General features: G+C 50.3%; 1 protein-coding gene across 1 annotated transcript in view; it reads right to left on the bottom strand.

Annotated features, from left to right (window-relative positions):
- The window catches only part of LOC138286373 (scavenger receptor cysteine-rich type 1 protein M130-like), a 793,269-nt gene that overhangs the window by 316,598 nt on the left and 454,538 nt on the right, over positions 1-22,133 (bottom strand). The window contains exon 10 of the mRNA XM_069226532.1: positions 5,296-5,418. Within this exon, the coding sequence (XP_069082633.1) occupies positions 5,296-5,418 (123 nt within the window). The remainder of the gene's footprint in view (positions 1-5,295; positions 5,419-22,133) is intronic.

Here is a 22,133-nt window from a genome sequence, read left to right as displayed (position 1 = left end):
AGTGAGCCCTCAGCCATGCCACACTTGTCACCTTCAGAATCGGATTTGGATCGTGAGATCAATCAATCAATCAAATACATTTATAAAGCGCGCTACTCACCCGTAAGGGTCTCAAGGCGCTGGGGGGGAGGGGGGGGGGTCAGTGCTCGTAGAGCCAGGTCTTGAGCTGCCTTCTGAAGGGGAGGTGGTCCTGTATGGCGCGAAGGTGGCTGGGAAGGGAGTTCCAGGTCTTCGCTGCCAGAAAAGAGAAGGATCTTCCTCCGGCGGTGGCTTTGCGGATGCGGGGTACAGCTGCCAGGGCTTGTCCGGTCGAGCGTAGGGTGCGCGGAGGAGTGTAGAATGAGACGCGGTGGTTGATGAGTTTTGGTCCGAGGTTGTGCAGGGCTTTGTGTGCGTGGGTGAGGAGTCTGAAGGTGATCCTCTTGTTGACTGGGAGCCACTGAAGTTTCTTCAGGTGTCCGGAGATGTGGTGGTGGCGGGGTATGTTCAGGATGAGTCGTGCGGCAGCGTTCTGGATTCGTTGCAGTTTCCTCTGCAGCTTGATGGTGATGCCGGCGTACAGAGTGTTCCCATAGTCCAAGCGACTGGTGATGAGGGCGTGGGTGACGGTCTTCCTGGTGTCGGTGGGGATCCAGCGGAAGATCTTGCGGAGCATGCGGAGGGTGTTGAAGCATGCCGAGGTCACTGAGTTGACCTGTCTGGTCATGGAGAGGGATGAGTCCAGGATGAAGCCGAGGTTGCGTGCGTGGTTGGTGGGTTGGGGAGTGCTGCCCAGGGCGGGAGGCCACCAGGAGTCGTCCCAGGCGGTGGGTGTAGGGCCGAGGATGAGGACCTCCGTCTTTTCTGTGTTCAGTTTAAGCCGGCTGTCTGTCATCCAGTTCGCTACTTCCTTCATGCCTTCGTGTAGTCTGGTTCTTGCTGAGGTGGGGTTGTTGGTGAGGGATAAGATGAGCTGGGTGTCGTCGGCGTAGGATATGAGGTCGAGTCCGTGTTTTCGTGCGATGTTTGCCAGGGGGGTCATGTAGATGTTGAAGAGGGTGGGGCTGAGGGAGGATCTTTGGGGGACGCCGCAGATGATCTCTGTGGCTGTGGATCTGAAGGGGGGGAGGCGGACTCTCTGAGTTCTTCCGGAGAGGAAGGAGATGATCCATTCCAGGGCCTTGCCTCTGATGCCGGTGTTGCTGAGGTGACATATCAGGGTCCGGTGGCATACCGTGTCGAAGGCTGCAGAGAGGTCCAGGAGTATGAGGGCCACGGTTTCTCCTTTGTCGGTCAGGGATCTGATGTCGTCCGTGGCTGCGATGAGGGCGGTCTCGGTGCTGTGGTTAGCTCTGAAGCCGAACTGTGAGGGGTCAAGTGAGTCGTTGGTTTCCAGGGCGGTGGTGAATTGAGCATTGACGATTTTCTCAATCACTTTGGCGGGGAACGGTAGGAGCGAGATGGGCCGGAAGTTTTTGAGTTCGGTGGGGTCTGCTGTTGGTTTCTTTAGGAGGGCGTTGAGTTCGGCGTGTTTCCAGTTCTCCGGGAAGGTGGCGGTGGTGAAAGACGCGTTGATGATGTCTCGGAGGTGGGGTGCGATGATGTTGTCGGCTTTGTTGAAGATGTGGTGCGGGCAGGGGTCGGATGGTGATCCTGAGTGGATGGAGTTCATGATGCGGGAGGTTTCCTCGGTGGTGGTTGGGTTCCAGGTGAGGATGGTGGTGTTGTCGGTGGCGGGTTCCAGTGGTGGGTTCGTGTTGGTTGTGGTGAAGCTGTTGTAGATGTCGGTGATCTTGTGGTGGAAGAAAGCTGCGAGGGAGTCGCAGAGGTCCTGTGAGGGAGGGATGGAGTTGTTTTCTGCGTCGGGGTTGGAGAGTTCTTTGACGATGCCAAATAGTTCCTTGCTGTTGTGGGCGTTGTTGTCTAGTCTGTTCTGGAAGGCTGATTTTCATGCGGCGCGGAGGCGTTGGTGGTGTTGGCGGGTGGCGTTCTTGAGAGCAGACATGTTCTCCTCGGTCTGGTTGAGGCGCCAAGTCTTTTCGAGGGTGCGGCATTCTTTTTTGGAGTCCTTGAGGTCGGGGGTGAACCAGGAGTTTTTCTTGTGGTTGTTGGTGTTTGCTTGGGTCTTCAGGGGGGCCAGGAGGTTGGCGCAGTCGGAGATCCAGCTCGTGAGGTTGTTAGCGGCTTCGTTGGGGTCTGTGGTGCTGGTGGGTTGGTTCTGAGAGAGGGTCGATGTGAGTTGTTCCGTGGTGATTCGATTCCACTGTCTTCTTGGTGGTTGCTGGGTGTGGTGGTGCACGGTGGTCTTCTTGAAGCTGAAGTGGACACAGCTGTGGTCCGACCAGGCGAGTTCGGTGGTGTGGCTGAAAGAGATGTGTTTGCTGGAGGAGAAGATGGGGTCGAGCGTGTGTCCGGCGTGGTGGGTGGGGATGTTGACTAGCTGTTTCAGTCCCAGGTTGGCGAGGTTGTCCAGTAAGGCGGTGGTGTTGTTGTCGGTGTGGTTCTCCAGGTGGAAGTTGAGGTCCCCTAGGAGGATGTAGTCGGTGGACGGGAGTGCGTGTGGGCTGACGAAGTCTGCGATGTCTTCGCTGAACTTAGTGTGTGGTCCTGGTGGTCTGTACATGAGGGTGCCTCTGAGGGTGGTCTTGGGGTCGCTGTGGATCGTGAAGTGGAGGTGTTCGGCGTCGGGGAGTGAGTCGTCGACGTGGATCGAGATGCGGATGGAGATTTTGTGTGCGATGGCGATGCCTCCTCCGGTGCGGTTGGTGCGGTCTTTCCGGATGATTTTGTAGCCGTCGGGGATGGCTATGGCGATATCGGGTGTCGAGGAGGGGTTCATCCAGGTCTTGGTGAGGAAGGCGATGTCCGGTGTTGTTGAGTCGATGAGGTTCCATAGTTCGATGGCATGCCTTTGGACGGATCGGGTGTTGATCAGCATGCAGTCGAGGTTGTTTCCGGGGGAGTCGTTCTTGTCGGGTGTGATGTGTGTTCGTAGGCAGGTAAAGCGGCAGTTGCGGCAGGTGAAGGATCCGTGGGTCCGCTTCGGGGCGGTAGCACCCCCGGCGTGCGGCCGGGGTTGAGGGCGGTGAGGGTGGTGGTGTCGTAGGTCAGGCGGGGGTGGCGGATGGGGTGGGGGTCGCGGGGACCAGGGGTTCGGGCGCTGGGCGCGGTCCAGGCGCGGACGGGCGCAGACGGGCTTGCCTTAGCCGCGCCCCCTTCGCGCGTCCGCTGCGCTGCCTCGCAGCGGCCGCCATATATGGGGTAGCCGAGGAGGAGGGGTCAGCTGGGAGGCGGGAGGGTAGGTGAGCCAATGGGATTGCGCTTGAGGAGCGCAGGAACGGCGGGAAAAGCGGGAGGCGGGCGGCGGGAAAAAACGAGGGAAAAACGGCTTTGGGAGGGTGGCGAGAAAACAGGGGAAGAGCGATGCAGACGACGAGAAAGGCGGAAAAAGGACGAAAATAGGCGGAGAAAAACAAGCACAACGAGCAGGGGCACCGGGCGCACAGGGGGGGGGCCACGCACTCGGGGATACAGAAAAAATGTGGAATTACGTTCAACCAGGCAGTCTCTGAGGCAGGCACTCGGGGGTACAAAATAAAAGAGGGGAACCGGGCACTCTGGGGCCACGCACTCGTGAAACAAGGAGAGAAGTGGAAGCGGCAGTCACGGGGGCACACAGGCAGAAATAGGCAACACTGAGGCAGGCAAGCACTGGTGGCGCTGCGGAGGCGAGGGAGCGACCTACGCTAAGGTCAAGGGCGCAGAAGTCGTGCAGTAAAGCCCATTTAGGCCTCCTGCGTGGGAGAGCAATACTCTCTCCACGGTTATCCACTACGGCGATTCTGCGGGGTCGGACAGGGTCTCAGCCAGTGGTGACAAGTGGAGGGCCAAAGCGTAGTGGTCCACCGAGGGGAGTCCCATTCCGCCGTGTGATCTGCAAGCTATTAGTTTGGCCGGTGCTAGACGGGGGCACATAAACCCCCACACAATGACCTGATTGCGGCATCCACCGATCTCAACGTGGAGAGGGGTATCTGGAGGGGCAAAAGTCCCAGTACGTATGTGAAGCGCAGTACCGTGACCATCCGCACCACCTGCAATCTGACCCACATGGAGAGGCTTAGCTGGGCCCATTAGTCAAAGTCAAATCTCATGCGTGCGATGAGGGGGTCTAGGTTATATACTGACATTCGATCTAGGGCGCGGTTGATAAAGACCCCCAGGTATTTAATGCGCTTTGGGGTGCAGCGAAATGAGAAGTCCAGAAGCGCTGATTTCGTCATCGTCCGTGAAAGGGTGAGGGCCTCGCTCTTGTCCCAGTTTACCCGCAAGCCTGAGATGGAAGCAAAGTCTTCAATGAGCTCCATGGGAGCAGGCAGTGAGTGGTCGAGGTCGGTTAACGTGAACAGGACATCATCAGCATACAGGTAAAGTTTAGAGGTGGTGCTGCCCGGAAGTGGGAGGCCCGCTATCCCGGGGACGTGCGAATGGCAGCCAGAACAGCAGGGGGGAACGAGGGCTTCACTGCTGTGTTCCTCTTCTAATAGGAAAAGGATCCAAGAGAAAGCCCCCGCAGTTTACCTGCGCCGTAGGATGGAAATACAGCAGATGGACTTTAGAGATAAATTGATCGCCCAGTCTAAACTTCGCCAATGTTTAAAATAGGTATCGCCATTCTATGCGGTCAAACCCCTTTTTGGCATCAAGGGACAGTGCTAGCGCGGCCTCCGGCATGGCCCGAGCCCCCCAAAAGGCGTGGCAAAAGTTACGGAGATGATTCCTTGAGTTGCAGCCCGGCAGGAATCCGACCTGCGTCCGGTGTATGAGAGACAGGATGACCTTACGAAGGCAATTCACCAGGACACTGGCGAATATCTTGATATCGCCGTTCAGGAGGGATATGGGTCGGTAATTACCACAAAGCAGAGGGTCCGGCCAGGTTTTGGTATAACGGCAATTATAGCGGTGTTGGAGATCGCCCCCAGAGAGTCCAGCTGACACGCCTCATCCAGCGCCCCATGTAGGACATCCAGTGTTTCTTCTCTGGCCCACTTAAAGGATTGCGCAGGAAATCCATCTTCACCGGGCAATTTGTGATACGGGAGAGCGGAGACAACCTGTAGGAGTTCCTGCCAGGTGATATCCCCCCCAGCAGTTCTCGGCCCTCGTCGGAAAGCGAGGGCAAAGTAACTTTATTGAGAAAAGCCTCTATCTGGGTCGGAGAAGGCTGTGATTCCCGGGCATAATGGTGACCGTAAAAGGTCGCAAATTTGTCTACTATCTCTTGTGGGTGTGTGAGAGTCTCCCCCGCTATACAGGCTTGAAAGCCTGTATAGCTAGGGTTGATGCTCGTTGGCGAAGCTGAGCTGCCAACAAGAGGTCAGCCTTCTCGCCCTGCTCATAGTGCCGACCTTGTAAGCGCTGGAGCGCGTATTCGGCCTGAGAAGTAAAGAGTTTGTTAAAAGCCATACGGGCTCTCTCCAGTTCCCTATGGGTGGGGAGGGAGGGGTGAGCTGTATATTGTCGTGTCAAGCGTTCAATGTCAGTTTCTTAGGTGGCTTGCTGCGCCGCCCTGTTCTTGTTCACTAGCGCGGCGTCATGCATCATGTGGCCCCTAATGTTGCCTTGGCCGCTGCCCAGGTAACCCTCCTGGATGTCACTAAGCCGAAGTTGTCCCGGATGTAGGTGGATGCGTGTGCTTGCAGCTGCGCCTTCCCTTGAGGGGTTCGGTAGCGGTGAACAGCAAATGGCCATGGCTTGCTGTGAGAAAGTAGCCTCTTTCTAGCCTTGTTACCCCCACTTTTGGCCTGTTTGTGAGTGTATGTCAGGGTGTTTTCACTGTCTCACTGGGATCCTGCCAGCCAGGGCCCAGTGCTCATAGTGAAAACCCTATGTTTTCAGTATGTTTGTTATGTGTCACTGGGACCCTGCTAGTCAGGACCCCAGTGCTCATAAGTTTGTGGCCTATATGTATGTGTTCCCTGTGTGGTGCCTAACTGTCTCACTGAGGCTCTGCTAACCAGAACCTCAGTGGTTATGCTCTCTCTTTACAAATTGTCACTAACAGGCTAGTGACCATTTTTTACCAATTTACATTGGCTTACTGGAACACCCTTATAATTCCCTAGTATATGGTACTGAGGTACCCAGGGTATTGGGGTTCCAGGAGATCCCTATGGGCTGCAGCATTTCTTTTGCCACCTATAGGGAGCTCTGACAATTCTTACACAGGCCTGCCACTGCAGCCTGAGTGAAATAACGTCCACGTTATTTCACAGCCATTTTACACTGCACTTAAGTAGCTTATACGTCACCTATATGTCTAACCTTTACCTGGTAAAGGTTAGGTGCAAAGTTACTTAGTGTGAGGGCACCCTGGCACTAGCCAAGGTGCCCCCACATTGTTCAGAGCCAATTCCCTGAACTTTGTGAGTGCGGGGACTCCATTACACGCGTGCACTACATATAGGTCACTACCTATATGTAGCTTCACAATGGTAACTCCGAATATGGCCATGTAACATGTCTATGATCATGGAATTGCCCCCTATATGCCATCCTGGCATAGTTGGCACAATCCCATGATCCCAGTGGTCTGTAGCACAGACCCTGGTACTGCCAAACTGCCCTTCCTGGGGTTTCACTGCAGCTGCTGCTGCTGCCAACCCCTCAGACAGGCATCTGCCCTCCTGGGGTCCAGCCAGGCCTGGCCCAGGATGGCAGAACAAAGAACTTCCTCTGAGAGAGGGTGTTACACCCTCTCCCTTTGGAAAATGGTGTGAAGGCAGGGGAGGAGTAGCCTCCCCCAGCCTCTGGAAATGCTTTGTTGGGCACAGATGTGCCCAATTCTGCATAAGCCAGTCTACACCGGTTCAGGGGACCCCTTAGCCCTGCTCTGGCGCGAAACTGGACAAAGGAAAGGGGAGTGACCACTCCCCTGACCTGCACCTCCCCTGGGAGGTGTCCAGAGCTCCTCCAGTGTGCTCCAGACCTCTGCCATCTTGGAAACAGAGGTGCTGCTGGCACACTGGACTGCTCTGAGTGGCCAGTACCACCAGGTGACGTCAGAGACTCCTTCTGATAGGCTCCTTCAGGTGTTAGTAGCCTATCCTCTCTCCTAAGTAGCCAAACCCTCTTTTCTGGCTATTTAGGGTCTCTGTCTCTGGGGAAACTTTAGATAACGAATGCATGAGCTCAGCCGAGTTCCTCTGCATCTCTCTCTTCACCTTCTGATAAGGAATCGACTGCTGACCGCGCTGGAAGCCTGCAAACCTGCAACATAGTAGCAAAGACGACTACTGCAACTCTGTAACGCTGATCCTGCCGCCTTCTCGACTGTTTTCCTGCTCGTGCATGCTGTGGGGGTAGTCTGCCTCCTCTCTGCACCAGAAGCTCCGAAGAAATCTCCCGTGGGTCGACGGAATCTTCCCCCTGCAACCGCAGGCACCCAAAAGCTGCATTACCGGTCCCGTGGGTCTCCTCTCAGCACGACGAGCGAGGTCCCTCGAATCCAGCAACTCTGTCCAAGTGACCCCCACAGTCCAGTGACTCTTCAGTCCAAGTTTGGTGGAGGTAAGTCCTTGCCTCACCTCGCTGGGCTGCATTGCTCGGAACCGCCACTTTGCAGCTACTCCGGTCCCTGTGCACTTCCGGCGGAAATCCTTTGTGCACAGCCAAGCCTGGGTCCACGGCACTCTAACCTGCATTGCACGACTTTCTATGTTGGTCTCCGGCGACGTGGGACTCCTTTGTGCAACTTCGGCGAGCACTGTTTCACGCATCCTCGTAGTGCCTGTTTCTGGCACTTCTCCGGGTGCTACCTGCGTCAGAGAGGACTCCTTGTCTTGCTCCACGTCCCCTCTCTCAGCTGGTCCAATTTGCGACCTCCTGGTCCCTCCTGGGCCTCAGCAGCGTCCAAAAACGCTAACCGCACGATTTGCAGCTAGCAAGGCTTGTTGGCATTCTTTTGGCGGGAAAACACTTCTGCACGACTCTCCACAGCAAGCGGGATATGTCCACCAAAGGGGAAGTCTCTAGCCCTTTTCGTTCCTGCAGAAACCTCAGCTTCTTCTGTCCAGTAGAAGCTTCTTTGCACCCGCAGCTGGCATTTCCTGGGCATCTGCCCATCTCCGACTTGCTTGTGACTTTTGGACTTGGTCCCCTTGTTCCACAGGTACCCTAGATTGGAAATCCACAGTTGTTGCATTGCTGGTTTGTGTCTTTCCTGCATTATTCCTCTAACACGACTTCTTTGTCCTTAGGGGAACTTTAGTGCACTTTGCACTCACTTTTCAGGGTCTTGGGGAGGGTTATTTTTCTAACTCTCAATATTTTCTAATAGTCCCAGCGACCCTCTACAAGGTCACATAGGTTTGGGGTCCATTCGTGGTTCGCATTCCACTTTTGGAGTATATGTTTTGTGTTGCCCCTATCCCTATGTGTCCCCATTGCATCCTATTGTAACTATACATTGTTTGCACAGTTTTCTAAGACTATACTGCATATTTTTGCTATTGTGTATATATATCTTGTGTATATTTCCTATCCTCTCACTGAGGGTACACTCTAAGATACTTTGGCATATTGTCATAAAAATAAAGTACCTTTATTTTTAGTATAACTGTGTATTGTGTTTTCTTATGATATTGTGCATATGACACTAGGTGGTACTGTAGTAGCTTCACACGTCTCCTAGTTCAGCCTAAGCTGCTCTGCTAAGCTACCATTATCTATCAGCCTAAGCTGCTAGACACCCTATACACTAATAAGGGATAACTGGGCCTGGTGCAAGGTGCAAGTACCCCTTGGTACTCACTACAAGCCAGTCCAGCCTCCTACATTGGTTGTGCAGCGGTGGGATAAGTGCTTTGAGACTACTTACCACTCTTGTCATTGTACTTTTCATAAGATAAAAATATACAAAACAAGGTCAGTGTATATACACATAGCCAAAAAGTTTTGCATTTCCTCTTTTCACTCTTTTCTAAGTGCTGAAAAGTACTTCTAACTTTCTAAAAAGTTCTAAAAAGTTTAAAAAGTTTTTTTCTCTGTCTTTCTAAAAGCTCTGACAAACTTTTTATCTTTTACTATCACTTTAACTCTCTCTAAAAATGTCTGGCACAGGCCAAAATGTTGATCTGTCCAAACTTGCATATGATCACCTTTGCTGGAAAGGAGCAAGGAATCTCTGCATAGAGAGAGGTTTGAGTGTAGGGAAGAATCCTTCCTTAGAACTGTTAATTAACATGCTTAGAGTACAGGATAAGGCCATAAGTGCCCAATCTGTAGAAAAAGTAGCTAATGGTTCTCAATCTGATCCAGGGACTCCCCCAGGAAAAGATTCAGGAAAGAAACTTCCTAGCCTACCCATTACTAGACAGTCTAGCATAGTTGGTAATGATGAGGAGCCACACCATAGAAATAGTGTTGTCTCACATCATAGCAAAAGCATTTATTCTCACCATACTGGTAGTGATGTTTCTGTTAGCCAAGCTGTTAGGGTGGCTTCTGTAAGGGACAGGTCTCCTTCTGTCCATTCTCACCATACTTCTGTTTCAAGGCATGTCCCTCCCACCCACCCTGATGACAGATTGTTAGAAAGGGAGCTCAATAGATTGAGAGTGGAACAAACCAGACTGAAGCTCAAGAAGCAACAGCTGGATTTGGATAGACAGACTTTAGAAGTAGAGAAGGAGAGACAGAAACTGGGTTTAGAAACCCATGGTGGCAGCAGCAGTATTCCCCATAGTCATCCTGCAAAGAGCATGATTCCAGGAATCTGCATAAGATAGTTCCCCCTTATAAGGAGGGGGATGACATTAACAAGTGGTTTGCTGCACTTGAGAGGGCCTGTGTTGTACAGGATGTCCCTCAAAGGCAGTGGGCTGCTATCCTATGGATATCATTTAATGGAAAGGGTAGGGATAGACTCCTTACTGTGAAAGAAAGTGATGCCAATAATTTTACAGTTCTTAAGAATGCACTCCTGGATGGTTATGGCTTAACCACTGAACAATACAGGATAAAGTTCAGAGAGACCATAAAGGAGTCTTCACAAGACTGGGTTGATTTCATTGACCATTCAGTGAAGGCCTTGGAGGGGTGGTTACATGGCAGTAAAGTTACTGATTATGAAAGCCTGTATAACTTGATCCTGAGAGAGCATATTCTTAATAATTGTGTGTCTGATTTGTTGCACCAGTACCTGGTAGACTCTGATCTGACCTCTCCCCAAGAATTGGGAAAGAAGGCAGACAAATGGGTCAGAACAAGGGTGAACAGAAAAGTTCATACAGGGGGTGACAAAGATGGCAATAAGAAGAAAGATGGTGAAAAATCTCAAGATAAGCATGGGGATAAGGGTAAAACCAAAGATCCCACTTCAAATCTTAAACACTCTTCAGAGGGTGGGGATAAAACAAATTCTTCCTCTTCTCCTCAACCTACACAATTTTAAAAGCCTTGGTACTTTGTGTGTAAAAATAGAGGCCATAGGCCAGGGGATAAGTCCTGTCCAGGTAAACCCCCTGAGCCTACTGTAGGAAAGTACCATCTTGCCTGGCATGTTACCCCCATTTTTCACTGTATATATGTTGTTTTAGTTGTATGTGTCACTGGGACCCTGGTAACCCAGGGCCCCAGTGCTCATAAGTGTGCCTGAATGTGTTACCTGTGTAGTGACTAACTGTCTCACTGAGGCTCTGCTAATCAGAACCTCAGTGGTTATGCTCTCTCATTTCTTTCCAAATTGTCACTGACAGGCTAGTGACCATTTTTTACCAATTTACATTGGCTTACTGGAACACCCTTATAATTCCCTAGTATATGGTACTGAGGTACCCAGGGTATTGGGGTTCCAGGAAATCCCTATGGGCTGCAGCATTTCTTTTGCCACCCATAGGGAGCTCTGACAATTCTTACACAGGCCTGCCACTGCAGCCTGAGTGAAATAACGTCCACGTTATTTCACAGCCATTTTACACTGCACTTAAGTAACTTATAAGTCACCTATATGTCTAACCTTTACCTGGTAAAGGTTAGGTGCAAAGTTACTTAGTGTGAGGGCACCCTGGCACTAGCCAAGGTGCCCCCACATTGTTCAGAGCCAATTCACTGAACTTTGTGAGTGCGGGGACACCATTACACGCGTGCACTACATATAGGTCACTACCTATATGTAGCTTCACCATGGTAACTCCGAATATGGCCATGTAACATGTCTATGATCATGGAATTGCCCCCTCTATGCCATCCTGGCATTGTTGGTACAATTCCATGATCCCAGTGGTCTGTAGCACAGACCCTGGTACTGCCAGACTGCCCTTCCTGGGGTTTCTCTGCAGCTGCTGCTGCTGCCAACCCCTCAGACAGGCAGCTGCCCTCCTGGGGTCCAGCCAGGCCTAGCCCAGGATGGCAGAACAAAGAACTTCCTCTGAGAGAGGGTGTGACACCCTCTCCCTTTGGAAAATGGTGTGAAGGCAGGGGAGGAGTAGCCTCCCCCAGCCTCTGGAAATGCTTTGTTTGGCACAGATGTGCCCAATTCTGCATAAGCCAGTCTACACCGGTTCAGGGACCCCTTAGCCCCTGCTCTGGCGCGAAACTGGACAAAGGAAAGGGGAGTGACCACTCCCCTGACCTGCACCTCCCCTGGGAGGTGTCCAGAGCTCCTCCAGTGTGCTCCAGACCTCTGCCATCTTGGAAACAGAGGTGCTGCTAGCACACTGGACTGCTCTGAGTGGCCAGTGCCACCAGGTGACGTCAGAGACTCCTGCTGATAGGCTCCTTCATGTGTTAGTAGCCTTTCCTCTCTCCTAGGTAGCCAAACCCTCTTTTCTGGCTATTTAGGGTCTCTGTCTCTGGGGAAACTTTAGATAACGAATGCATGAGCTCAGCCGAGTTCCTCCGCATCTCCCTCTTCACCTTCTGATAAGGAATCGACCGCTGACCGCGCTGGAAGCCTGCAAACCTGCAACATAGTAGCAAAGACGACTACTGCAACTCTGTAACGCTGATCCTGCCGCCTTCTCGACTGTTTTCCTGCTTGTGCATGCTGTGGGGGTAGTCTGCCTCCTCTCTGCACCAGAAGCTCCGAAGAAATCTCCCGTGGGTCGACGGAATCTTCCCCCTGCAACCGCAGGCACCAAAAAGCTGCATTACCGGTCCCTTGGGTCTCCTCTCAGCACAACGAGCGAGGTCCCTCGAAACCAGCAATGCAGTCCAAGTGACCCCCACAGTCCAGTGACTCTTCAGCCCAAGTTTGGTGGAGGTAAGTCCTTGCCTCACCTCGCTGGGCTGCATTGCTGGGAACCGCAACTTTGCAGCTACTCCGGCCCCTGTGCACTTCCGGCGGAAATCCTTTGTGCACAGCCAAGCCTGGGTCCACGGCACTCTAACCTGCATTGCACCACTTTCTAAGTTGGTCTCCGGCGACGTGGGACTCCTTCGTGCAACTTCGGCGAGCACCATTTCACGCATCCTCGTAGTGCCTGTTTCTGGCACTTCTCCGGGTGCTACCTGCTTCAGTGAGGGCTCTTTGTCTTGGTCGACGTCCCCTCTCTCTGCAGGTCCAGTTTGCGACCTCCTGGTCCCTCCTGGGCTCCAGCAGCGTCCAAAAACGCCAAACGCTCGATTTGCGTGTAGCAAGGCTTGTTGGCGTCCTTCCGGCGGAAAAACACTTCTGAACGACTCTCCAAGGCGAGCGGGATCTGTCCACCAAAGAAGAAGTCTCTAGCCCTTTTCGTTCCTGCAGAAACCTCAGCTTCTTCTGTCCAGTCGAAGCTTCTTTGCACCCGCAACTGGCATTTCCTGGGCATCTGCCCATCTCCGACTTGCTTGTGACTTTTGGACTTGGTCCCCTTGTTCCACAGGTACCCTAGATTGGAAATCCACAGTTGTTGCATTGCTGGTTTGTGTCTTTCCTGCATTATTCCTCTAACACGACTTCTTTGTCCTTAGGGGAACTTTGGTGCACTTTGCACTCACTTTTCAGGGTCTTGGGGAGGGTTATTTTTCTAACTCTCACTATTTTCTAATAGTCCCAGCGACCCTCTACAAGGTCACATAGGTTTGGGGTCCATTCGTGGTTCGCATTCCACTTTTGGAGTATATGGTTTGTGTTGCCCCTATCCCTATGTTTCCCCATTGCATCCTATTGTAACTATACATTGTTTGCACTGTTTTCTAAGACTATACTGCATATTTTTGCTATTGTGTATATATATCTTGTGTATATTTCCTATCCTCTCACTGAGGGTACACTCTAAGATACTTTGGCATATTGTCATAAAAATAAAGTACCTTTATTTTTAGTATAACTGTGTATTGTGTTTTCTTATGATATTGTGCATATGACACTAAGTGGTACTGTGGTAGCTTCACACGTCTCCTAGTTCAGCCTAAGCTGCTCTGCTAAGCTACCATTATCTATCAGCCTAAGCTGCTAGACACCCTATACACTAATAAGGGATAACTGGGCCTGGTGCAAGGTGCAAGTACCCCTTGGTACTCACTACAAGCCAGTCCAGCCTCCTACATTGGTTGTGCAGTGGTGGGATAAGTGCTTGAGACTACTTACCACTCTTGTCATTGTACTTTTCATAAGAGAAAAATATACAAAACAAGGTCAGTGTATATACACATAGCCAAAAAGTTTTGCATTTCCTCTTTTCACTCTTTTCTAAGTGCTGAAAAGTACTTCTAAAACTTTCAAAAAGTTCTTAAAAGTTTAAAAAGTTTTTTTCTGTCTTTCCAAAAAGTTCTGAAAACTTTTTTCTCTTTTTCTATCACTTTAACTCTCTCAAAAAAATGTCTGGCACAGGCAAAAATGTTGAACTGTCCAAACTTGCATATGATCACCTTAGCTGGAAAGGAGCAAGGAGTCTCTGCATAGAGAGAGGTTTGAGTGTAGGGAAGAATCCTTCCTTAGAACTGTTAATTAATATGCTTAGAGTACAGGATAAGGCCATAAGTGCCCAATCTGGTGAAAAAGTAGCTAATGGATCTCAATCTGATCCAGGGACTCCCCCAGGAAAAGATTCAGGAAAGAAACTTCTCAGCCTGCCCATTACTAGACAGTCTAGCATAGTTGGTACAGAGGTTGAATCACACCATACTGATGGTGTGCTCTCACATTATACTGTTAGCCAAGCTGTTAGGGTGCCCTCTGTAAGGGACAGGTCTCCTTCTGTTCATTCCCATCATAACTCTGTATCTAGAAATGTCCCTCCCACCCACCCTGATGACAGATTGTTAGAAAGGGAGCTCAATAGATTGAGAGTTGAACAAACCAGACTGAAGCTCAAGAAGCAACAGCTGGATTTGGATAGACAGTCTTTAGAATTAGAGAAGGAAAGACAGAAGTTGGGTTTAGATACCCATGGTGGCAGCAGCAGTATTCCCCATAGTCATCCTGCAAAAGAGCATGATTCCAGGAATCTGCACAAGATAGTTCCCCCTTATAAGGAGGGGGATGACATTAACAAGTGGTTTGCTGCACTTGAGAGGGCCTGTGCTGTACAGGATGTCCCTCAAAAGCAGTGGGCTGCTATCCTATGGCTATCATTTAGTGGAAAAGGTAGGGATAGGCTCCTTACTGTAAAAGAAAATGATGCTAATAATTTCCAAGTTCTTAAGAATGCACTCCTGGATGGTTATGGCTTAACCACTGAACAGTACAGGATAAAGTTCAGAGAGACCAAAAAGGAGTCTTCACAGGACTGGGTTGATTTCATTGACCAGGCAGTGAAGGCCTTGGAGGGGTGGTTACATGGCAGTAAAGTTACTGATTATGACAGCCTGTATAACTTAATCCTGAGAGAGCATATTCTTAATAATTGTGTGTCTGATTTGTTGCACCAGTACTTGGTGGACTCTGATCTGACCTCTCCCCAAGAATTGGGAAAGAAGGCAGACAAATGGGTCAGAACAAGAGTGAACAGAAAAGTTCATACAGGGGGTGACAAAGATGGCAACAAAAAGAAGGATGGTAAGTCTTCAGACAAGGGTGGGGACAAATCTAAAAATGAGTCTTCATCAGGCCCACAAAAACACTCTGGTGGGGGTGGTGGGCCCAAATCCTCCTTTAATCAGAACAAGGAAAAGAAACCATGGTGCTATTTATGTAAAATAAAAGGCCATTGGACAACAGATCCCAGTTGTCCAAAGAAAGGCACCACAGCTCCTACCACTACAACCCCTACTGCTACACCTAGTGTCCCTACTAATAGCAGTGGTGGTGGGAGCAAACCTACTAATAGCCAATCCAAGGGAGTAGCTGGGCTCACTTTTGGTAATTTAGTTGGGGTTGGTCTGATTAGGGAGACCACAGAGGCTACTTTAGTCTCTGAAGGGGCTATTGATTTAGCCACTTTGGTTGCTTGCCCCCATAACTTGGAGAAGTACAAGCAACTAACCCTAATAAATGGTGTTGAGGTCCAGGCCTACAGGGACACAGGTGCCAGTGTCACAATGGTGATTGAGAAACTGGTGCACCCTGAACAACACATACTTGGACACCAGTACCAAGTAACCGATGCTCACAACATAACACAAAGCCACCCCATGGCTGTTGTAAATATCAACTGGGGGGGGGGGTAACTGGTCCAAAGAAAGTTGTGGTAGCTTCAGATTTACCTGTAGACTGTCTATTAGGGAATGATTTGGAGACATCAGCTTGGTCAGATGTGGAGTTGGAGGCCCATGCAGCAATGCTGGGCATCCCAGGGCATATTTTTGCTTTGACAAGGGCTCAGGCCAAAAAGCAAAAAGGACAGGGAAGCTTGGGTCCTGGAACAATGGACCAAGTGCTCCCTAAAGCTAGGGCTAGTAGAAGCAAACCACTTCCTACTATCCCTCCCTCTACAGTGGATTCTAATTCTGAGGAAGAAGAATTCCCTCCCTGTGCAGAACCTACACCAGAGGAGCTGGAAGCAGACACTGCTGAGCTTTTGGGTGAAGGGGGGCCTGCCAGAGAGGAGCTGAGTGTGGCACAGCAAACCTGTCCCACATTAGAGGGTCTCAGACAGCAAGCTGTCAAACAGGCTAATGGGGATGTCAGTGACTCTCACAGAGTTTACTGGGAGGACAACCTCTTGTACACTGAGCATAGGGATCCTAAACCTGGAGCTGCCAGGAGATTAGTGATTCCTCAGGAGTACAGAAAGTTCCTCCTAACACTGGCACATGACATTCCCTTAGCTGGGCATCTAGGACAAATGAAAACTTGGGACAGGCTTGTTCCCCTGTTTCATTGGCCTAGGATGTCTGAGGACACAAAATAATTTTGTAAGTCCTGTGAAACCTGTCAAGCCAGTGGCAAGACAGGTGGCACTCCAAAGGCACCCCTTATCCCACTGCCTGTGGTTGGGGTTCCCTTTGAAAGGGTAGGGGTGGACATAGTTGGCCCCCTTGACCCTCCTACTGCTTCAGGCAATAGGTTTATCTTAGTGGTAGTGGACCATGCCACAAGATATCCTGAAGCTATTCCTTTAAGAACCACTACAGCTCCTGCAGTGGCAAAGGCCCTCCTGGGAATATTTTCCAGGGTGGGCTTCCCAAAGGAAGTAGTATCAGACAGAGGAAGCAATTTCATGTCTGCATACTTAAAGGCCATGTGGAATGAGTGTGGTGTAACTTACAAGTTCACAACACCCTATCATCCACAAACAAATGGACTGGTGGAGAGATTTAATAAAACTCTCAAAGGCATGATTATGGGACTCCCTGAAAAACTCCGCAGGAGATGGGATATCCTTCTACCATGCCTCCTTTTTGCCTACAGGGAGGTACCCCAGAAAGGAGTGGGCTTCAGCCCCTTTGAACTTCTTTTTGGACACCCTGTTAGGGGTCCACTCACACTTGTAAAGGAGGGTTGGGAACAACCTTTAAAAGCTCCTAAGCAGGATATTGTGGACTATGTACTTGGCCTCAGATCAAGGATGGCTGAGTACATGAAAAAGGCCAGTAAAAACCTTCAGGCCAGCCAAGAGCTCCAGAAGCAATGGCATGATCAGAAGGCTGTTTTGGTTCAGTACCAACCAGGGCAGAAAGTGTGGGTCTTGGAGCCTGTGGCCCCAAGAGCACTCCAAGATAAATGGAGTGGACCCCACACAATTGTTGAAAAGAAGGGTGAAGTCACCTACTTGGTTGACTTAGGCACTGCCAGGAGTCCCCTTAGGGTGCTCCATGTCAACCGCCTGAAACCCTACTATGACAGGGCTGATCTCACCCTGCTCATGGCAACTGATGAGGGACAGGAAGAAGACAGTGATCCTCTACCTGATCTCTTCTCTTCCACAGAACAAGATGCTCTTGTGGAAGGTGTAGTTTTGGCTGATTGTCTTACTGCTGAGCAGAAAGATAATTGCATAAATCTCCTAGGACAATTTTCAGAACTCTTCTCTACTGTGCCAGGCACCACTTCTTGGTGTGAGCACACTATAGATACTGGAGACAGTTTACCTGTCAAAAGTAAGATCTATAGGCAGCCTGACCATGTCAGGGACTGCATAAAGCAAGAAGTTCAGAAAATGTTGGAACTAGGAGTGGTTGAGCACTCTGACAGTCCATGGGCTTCTCCTGTGGTACTGGTACCAAAACCCAATTCTAAAGATGGAAAGAAGGAAATGAGGTTTTGTGTAGACTATAGAGGTCTCAACTTGGTAACCAAAACTGATGTTCACCCTATACCCAGGGCAGATGAGCTCATAGATACACTGGCATCTGCCAAGTATCTAAGCACTTTTGATTTGACTGCAGGGTATTGGCAGATCAAATTGTCAGAAGATGCTAAACCTAAAACTGCATTTTCTACCATTGGAGGACATTACCAGTTTACTGTAATGCCTTTTGGTTTGAAAAATGCACCTGCCACTTTTCAGAGGTTGGTGAACACAGTCCTGCAAGGGCTGGAAGCTTTCAGTGCAGCATATTTGGACGATATAGCTGTCTTTAGCTCCAGCTGGGATGATCACCTGGTCCACCTATGGAAAGTTTTGGAGGCTCTGCAAAAGGCAGGCCTCACTATCAAGGCTTCAAAGTGCCAGATAGGGCAGGGTAAGGTGGTTTATCTGGGACACCTTGTTGGTGGGGAACAGATTGCACCACTTCAGGGGAAAATCCAAACTATTATTGATTGGTTCCCCCTACCACTCAGACTCAGGTGAGAGCCTTCCTAGGCCTCACTGGGTATTACAGGAGGTTCATTAAGAACTATGGCTCCATTGCAGCCCCTCTTAATGACCTCACATCCAAGAAAATGCCTAAAAAGGTATTATGGACAGCAAGCTGTCAGAAAGCTTTTGAGAAGCTGAAGCAGGCCATGTGCTCTGCACCTGTCCTGAAAAGCCCTTGTTACTCTAAAAAATTCTATGTCCAAACTGATGCATCTGAATTAGGAGTAGGGGCAGTCCTATCACAACTTAATTCTGAGGGCCAGGATCAACCTGTTGCTTTTATTAGTAGGAGGTTGACCCCTAGAGAAAAGCGTTGGTCTGCCATTGAGAGGGAGGCCTTTGCTGTGGTCTGGGCTCTGAAGAAGTTGAGGCCATACCTGTTTGGCACTCACTTCATTGTTCAGACAGACCACAAACCTCTACTTTGGCTAAAACAAATGAAAGGTGAAAATCCTAAATTGTTGAGGTGGTCCATATCCCTACAGGGAATGGACTATACAGTGGAACATAGACCTGGGAGTAGCCACTCCAATGCAGATGGACTCTCCAGATATTTCCACTTAGACAATGAAGACTCATCAGGTAATGGCTAGTCTTATTGTCCTTCGTTTGGGGGGGGGGGGGTTGTGTAGGAAAGTACCATCTTGCCTGGCATGTTACCCCCATTTTTCACTGTATATATGTTGTTTTAGTTGTATGTGTCACTGGGACCCTGGTAACCCAGGGCCCCAGTGCTCATAAGAGTGCCTGAATGTGTTACCTGTGTAGTGACTAACTGTCTCACTGAGGCTCTGCTAATCAGAACCTCAGTGGTTATGCTCTCTCATTTCTTTCCAAATTGTCACTGACAGGCTAGTGACCATTTTTTACCAATTTACATTGGCTTACTGGAACACCCTTATAATTCCCTAGTATATGGTACTGAGGTACCCAGGGTATTGGGGTTCCAGGAGATCCCTATGGGCTGCAGCATTTCTTTTGCCACCCATAGGGAGCTCTGACAATTCTTACACAGGCCTGCCACTGCAGCCTGAGTGAAATAACGTCCACGTTATTTCACAGCCATTTTACACTGCACTTAAGTAACTTATAAGTCACCTATATGTCTAACCTTTACCTGGTAAAGGTTAGGTGCAAAGTTACTTAGTGTGAGGGCATCCTCGCACTAGCCAAGGTGCCCCCACATTGTTCAGAGCCAATTCACTGAACTTTGTGAGTGCGGGGACACCATTACATGCGTGCACTACATATAGGTCACTACCTATATGTAGCTTCACCATGGTAACTCCGAATATGGCCATGTAACATGTCTATGATCATGGAATTGCCCCCTCTATGCCATCCTGGCATTGTTGGTACAATTCCATGATCCCAGTGGTCTGTAGCACAGACCCTGGTACTGCCAGACTGCCCTTCCTGGGGTTTCTCTGCAGCTGCTGCTGCTGCCAACCCCTCAGACAGGCAGCTGCCCTCCTGGGGTCCAGCCAGGCCTAGCCCAGGATGGCAGAACAAAGAACTTCCTCTGAGAGAGGGTGTGACACCCTCTCCCTTTGGAAAATGGTGTGAAGGCAGGGGAGGAGTAGCCTCCCCCAGCCTCTGGAAATGCTTTGTTGGGCACAGATGTGCCCAATTCTGCATATGCCAGTCTACACCGGTTCAGGGACCCCTTAGCCCCTGCTCTGGCGCGAAACTGGACAAAGGAAAGGGGAGTGACCACTCCCCTGACCTGCACCTCCCCTGGGAGGTGTCCAGAGCTCCTCCAGTGTGCTCCAGACCTCTGCCATCTTGGAAACAGAGGTGCTGCTAGCACACTGGACTGCTCTGAGTGGCCAGTGCCACCAGGTGACGTCAGAGACTCCTGCTGATAGGCTCCTTCAGGTGTTAGTAGCCTTTCCTCTCTCCTAGGTAGCCAAACCCTCTTTTCTGGCTATTTAGGGTCTCTGTCTCTGGGGAAACTTTAGATAACGAATGCATGAGCTCAGCCGAGTTCCTCTGCATCTCCCTCTTCACCTTCTGATAAGGAATCGACCGCTGACCGCGCTGGAAGCCTGCAAACCTGCAACATAGTAGCAAAGACGACTACTGCAACTCTGTAACGCTGATCCTGCCGCCTTCTCGACTGTTTTCCTTCTTGTGCATGCTGTGGGGGTAGTCTGCCTCCTCTCTGCACCAGAAGCTCCGAAGAAATCTCCCGTGGGTCGACGGAATCTTCCCCCTGCAAGCGCAGGCACCAAAAAGCTGCATTACCGGTCCCTTGGGTCTCCTCTCAGCACGACGAGCGAGGTCCCTCGAATCCAGCGACACTGTCCAAGTGACCCCCACAGCCCAGTGACTCTTCAGCCCAAGTTTGGTGGAGGTAAGTCCTTGCCTCACCTCGCTGGGCTGCATTGCTGGGAACCGCGACTTTGCAGCTACTCTGGCCCCTGTGCACTTCCGGCGGAAATCCTTTGTGCACATCCAAGCCTGGGTCCACGGCACTCTAACCTGCAATGCACGACTTTCTAAGTTGGTCTCCGGCGACGTGGGACTCCTTTGTGCAACTTCAGCGAGCACCGTTTCACACATCCTCGTAGTGCCTGTTTCTGGCACTTTTCCGGGTGCTACCTGCTTCAGTGAGGACCCTTTGTCTTGCTCGACGTCCCCTCTCTCTGCAGGTCCAATTTGCGACCTCCTGGTCCCTCCTGGGCCCCAGCAGCGTCCAAAAACGCCAAACGCACAATTTGCGTGTAGCAAGGCTTGTTGGCGTCCTTCCGGCGGGAAAACACTTCTGCACGACTCTCCAAGACAAGAGGGATTGGTCCACCAAAGAGGAAGTCTCTAGCCCTTTTCGTTCCTGCAGAAACCTCAGCTTCTTCTGTCCAGTCGAAGCTTCTTTGCACCCGCAGCTGGCATTTCCTGGGCATCTGCCCATCTCCGACTTGCTTGTGACTTTTGGACTTGGTCCCCTTGTTCCACAGGTACCCTAGATTGGAAATCCACAGTTGTTGCATTGCTGGTTTGTGTCTTTCCTGCATTATTCCTCTAACACGACTGTTTTGTCCTTAGGGGAACTTTGGTGCACTTTGCACTCACTTTTCAGGGTCTTGGGGAGGGTTATTTTTCTAACTCTCACTATTTTCTAATAGTCCCAGCGACCCTCTACAAGGTCACATAGGTTTGGGGTCCATTCGTGGTTCGCATTCCACTTTTGGAGTATATGGTTTGTGTTGCCCCTATCCCTATGTTTCCCCATTGCATCCTATTGTAACTATACATTGTTTGCACTGTTTTCTAAGACTATACTGCATATTTTTGCTATTGTGTATATATATCTTGTGTATATTTCCTATCCTCTCACTGAGGGTACACTCTAAGATACTTTGGCATATTGTCATAAAAATAAAGTACCTTTATTTTTAGTATAACTGTGTATTGTGTTTTCTTATGATATTGTGCATATGACACTAAGTGGTACTGTAGTAGCTTCACACGTCTCCTAGTTCAGCCTAAGCTGCTCTGCTAAGCTACCATTATCTATCAGCCTAAGCTGCTAGACACCCTATACACTAATAAGGGATAACTGGGCCTGGTGCAAGGTGCAAGTACCCCTTGGTACTCACTACAAGCCAGTCCAGCCTCCTACACCTACCACCACTAATACATCAAGCTCTAGTGCCCCTAGCAGTAGTGGTACTAGTGGTGGGACTGCTGGCAACAGTGAAGTTAAGGGTGTAGTTGGGTTCACTTTTGGGTCCATAGTAGAAACTGGGGTAGTCAGTCCCAAGACAGTTTCTGTCACACCTAGTGGCATCTGCCTTGCCACACTGGCTGCTTGTCCCCTTACAATGGATAAGTACAGGCAGACAGTTTCAATAAATGGTGTTGAGGCCTTGGCCTACAGGGACACAGGTGCCAGTATCACTTTGGTGACTGAAAACCTAGTGCCTCCTGAATAACACATCATTGGACAACAGTATAAGATTATTGATGTCCATAACTCCACTA

The sequence above is a fragment of the Pleurodeles waltl genome, chromosome 3_2 (genome assembly GCF_031143425.1).
Source record: "Pleurodeles waltl isolate 20211129_DDA chromosome 3_2, aPleWal1.hap1.20221129, whole genome shotgun sequence".
In the NCBI taxonomy this organism is placed as follows: domain Eukaryota; kingdom Metazoa; phylum Chordata; class Amphibia; order Caudata; family Salamandridae; genus Pleurodeles; species Pleurodeles waltl.
Note: the sequence above shows the minus strand (reverse complement) of the source record. Positions and strands in the feature narration are given on the sequence as shown.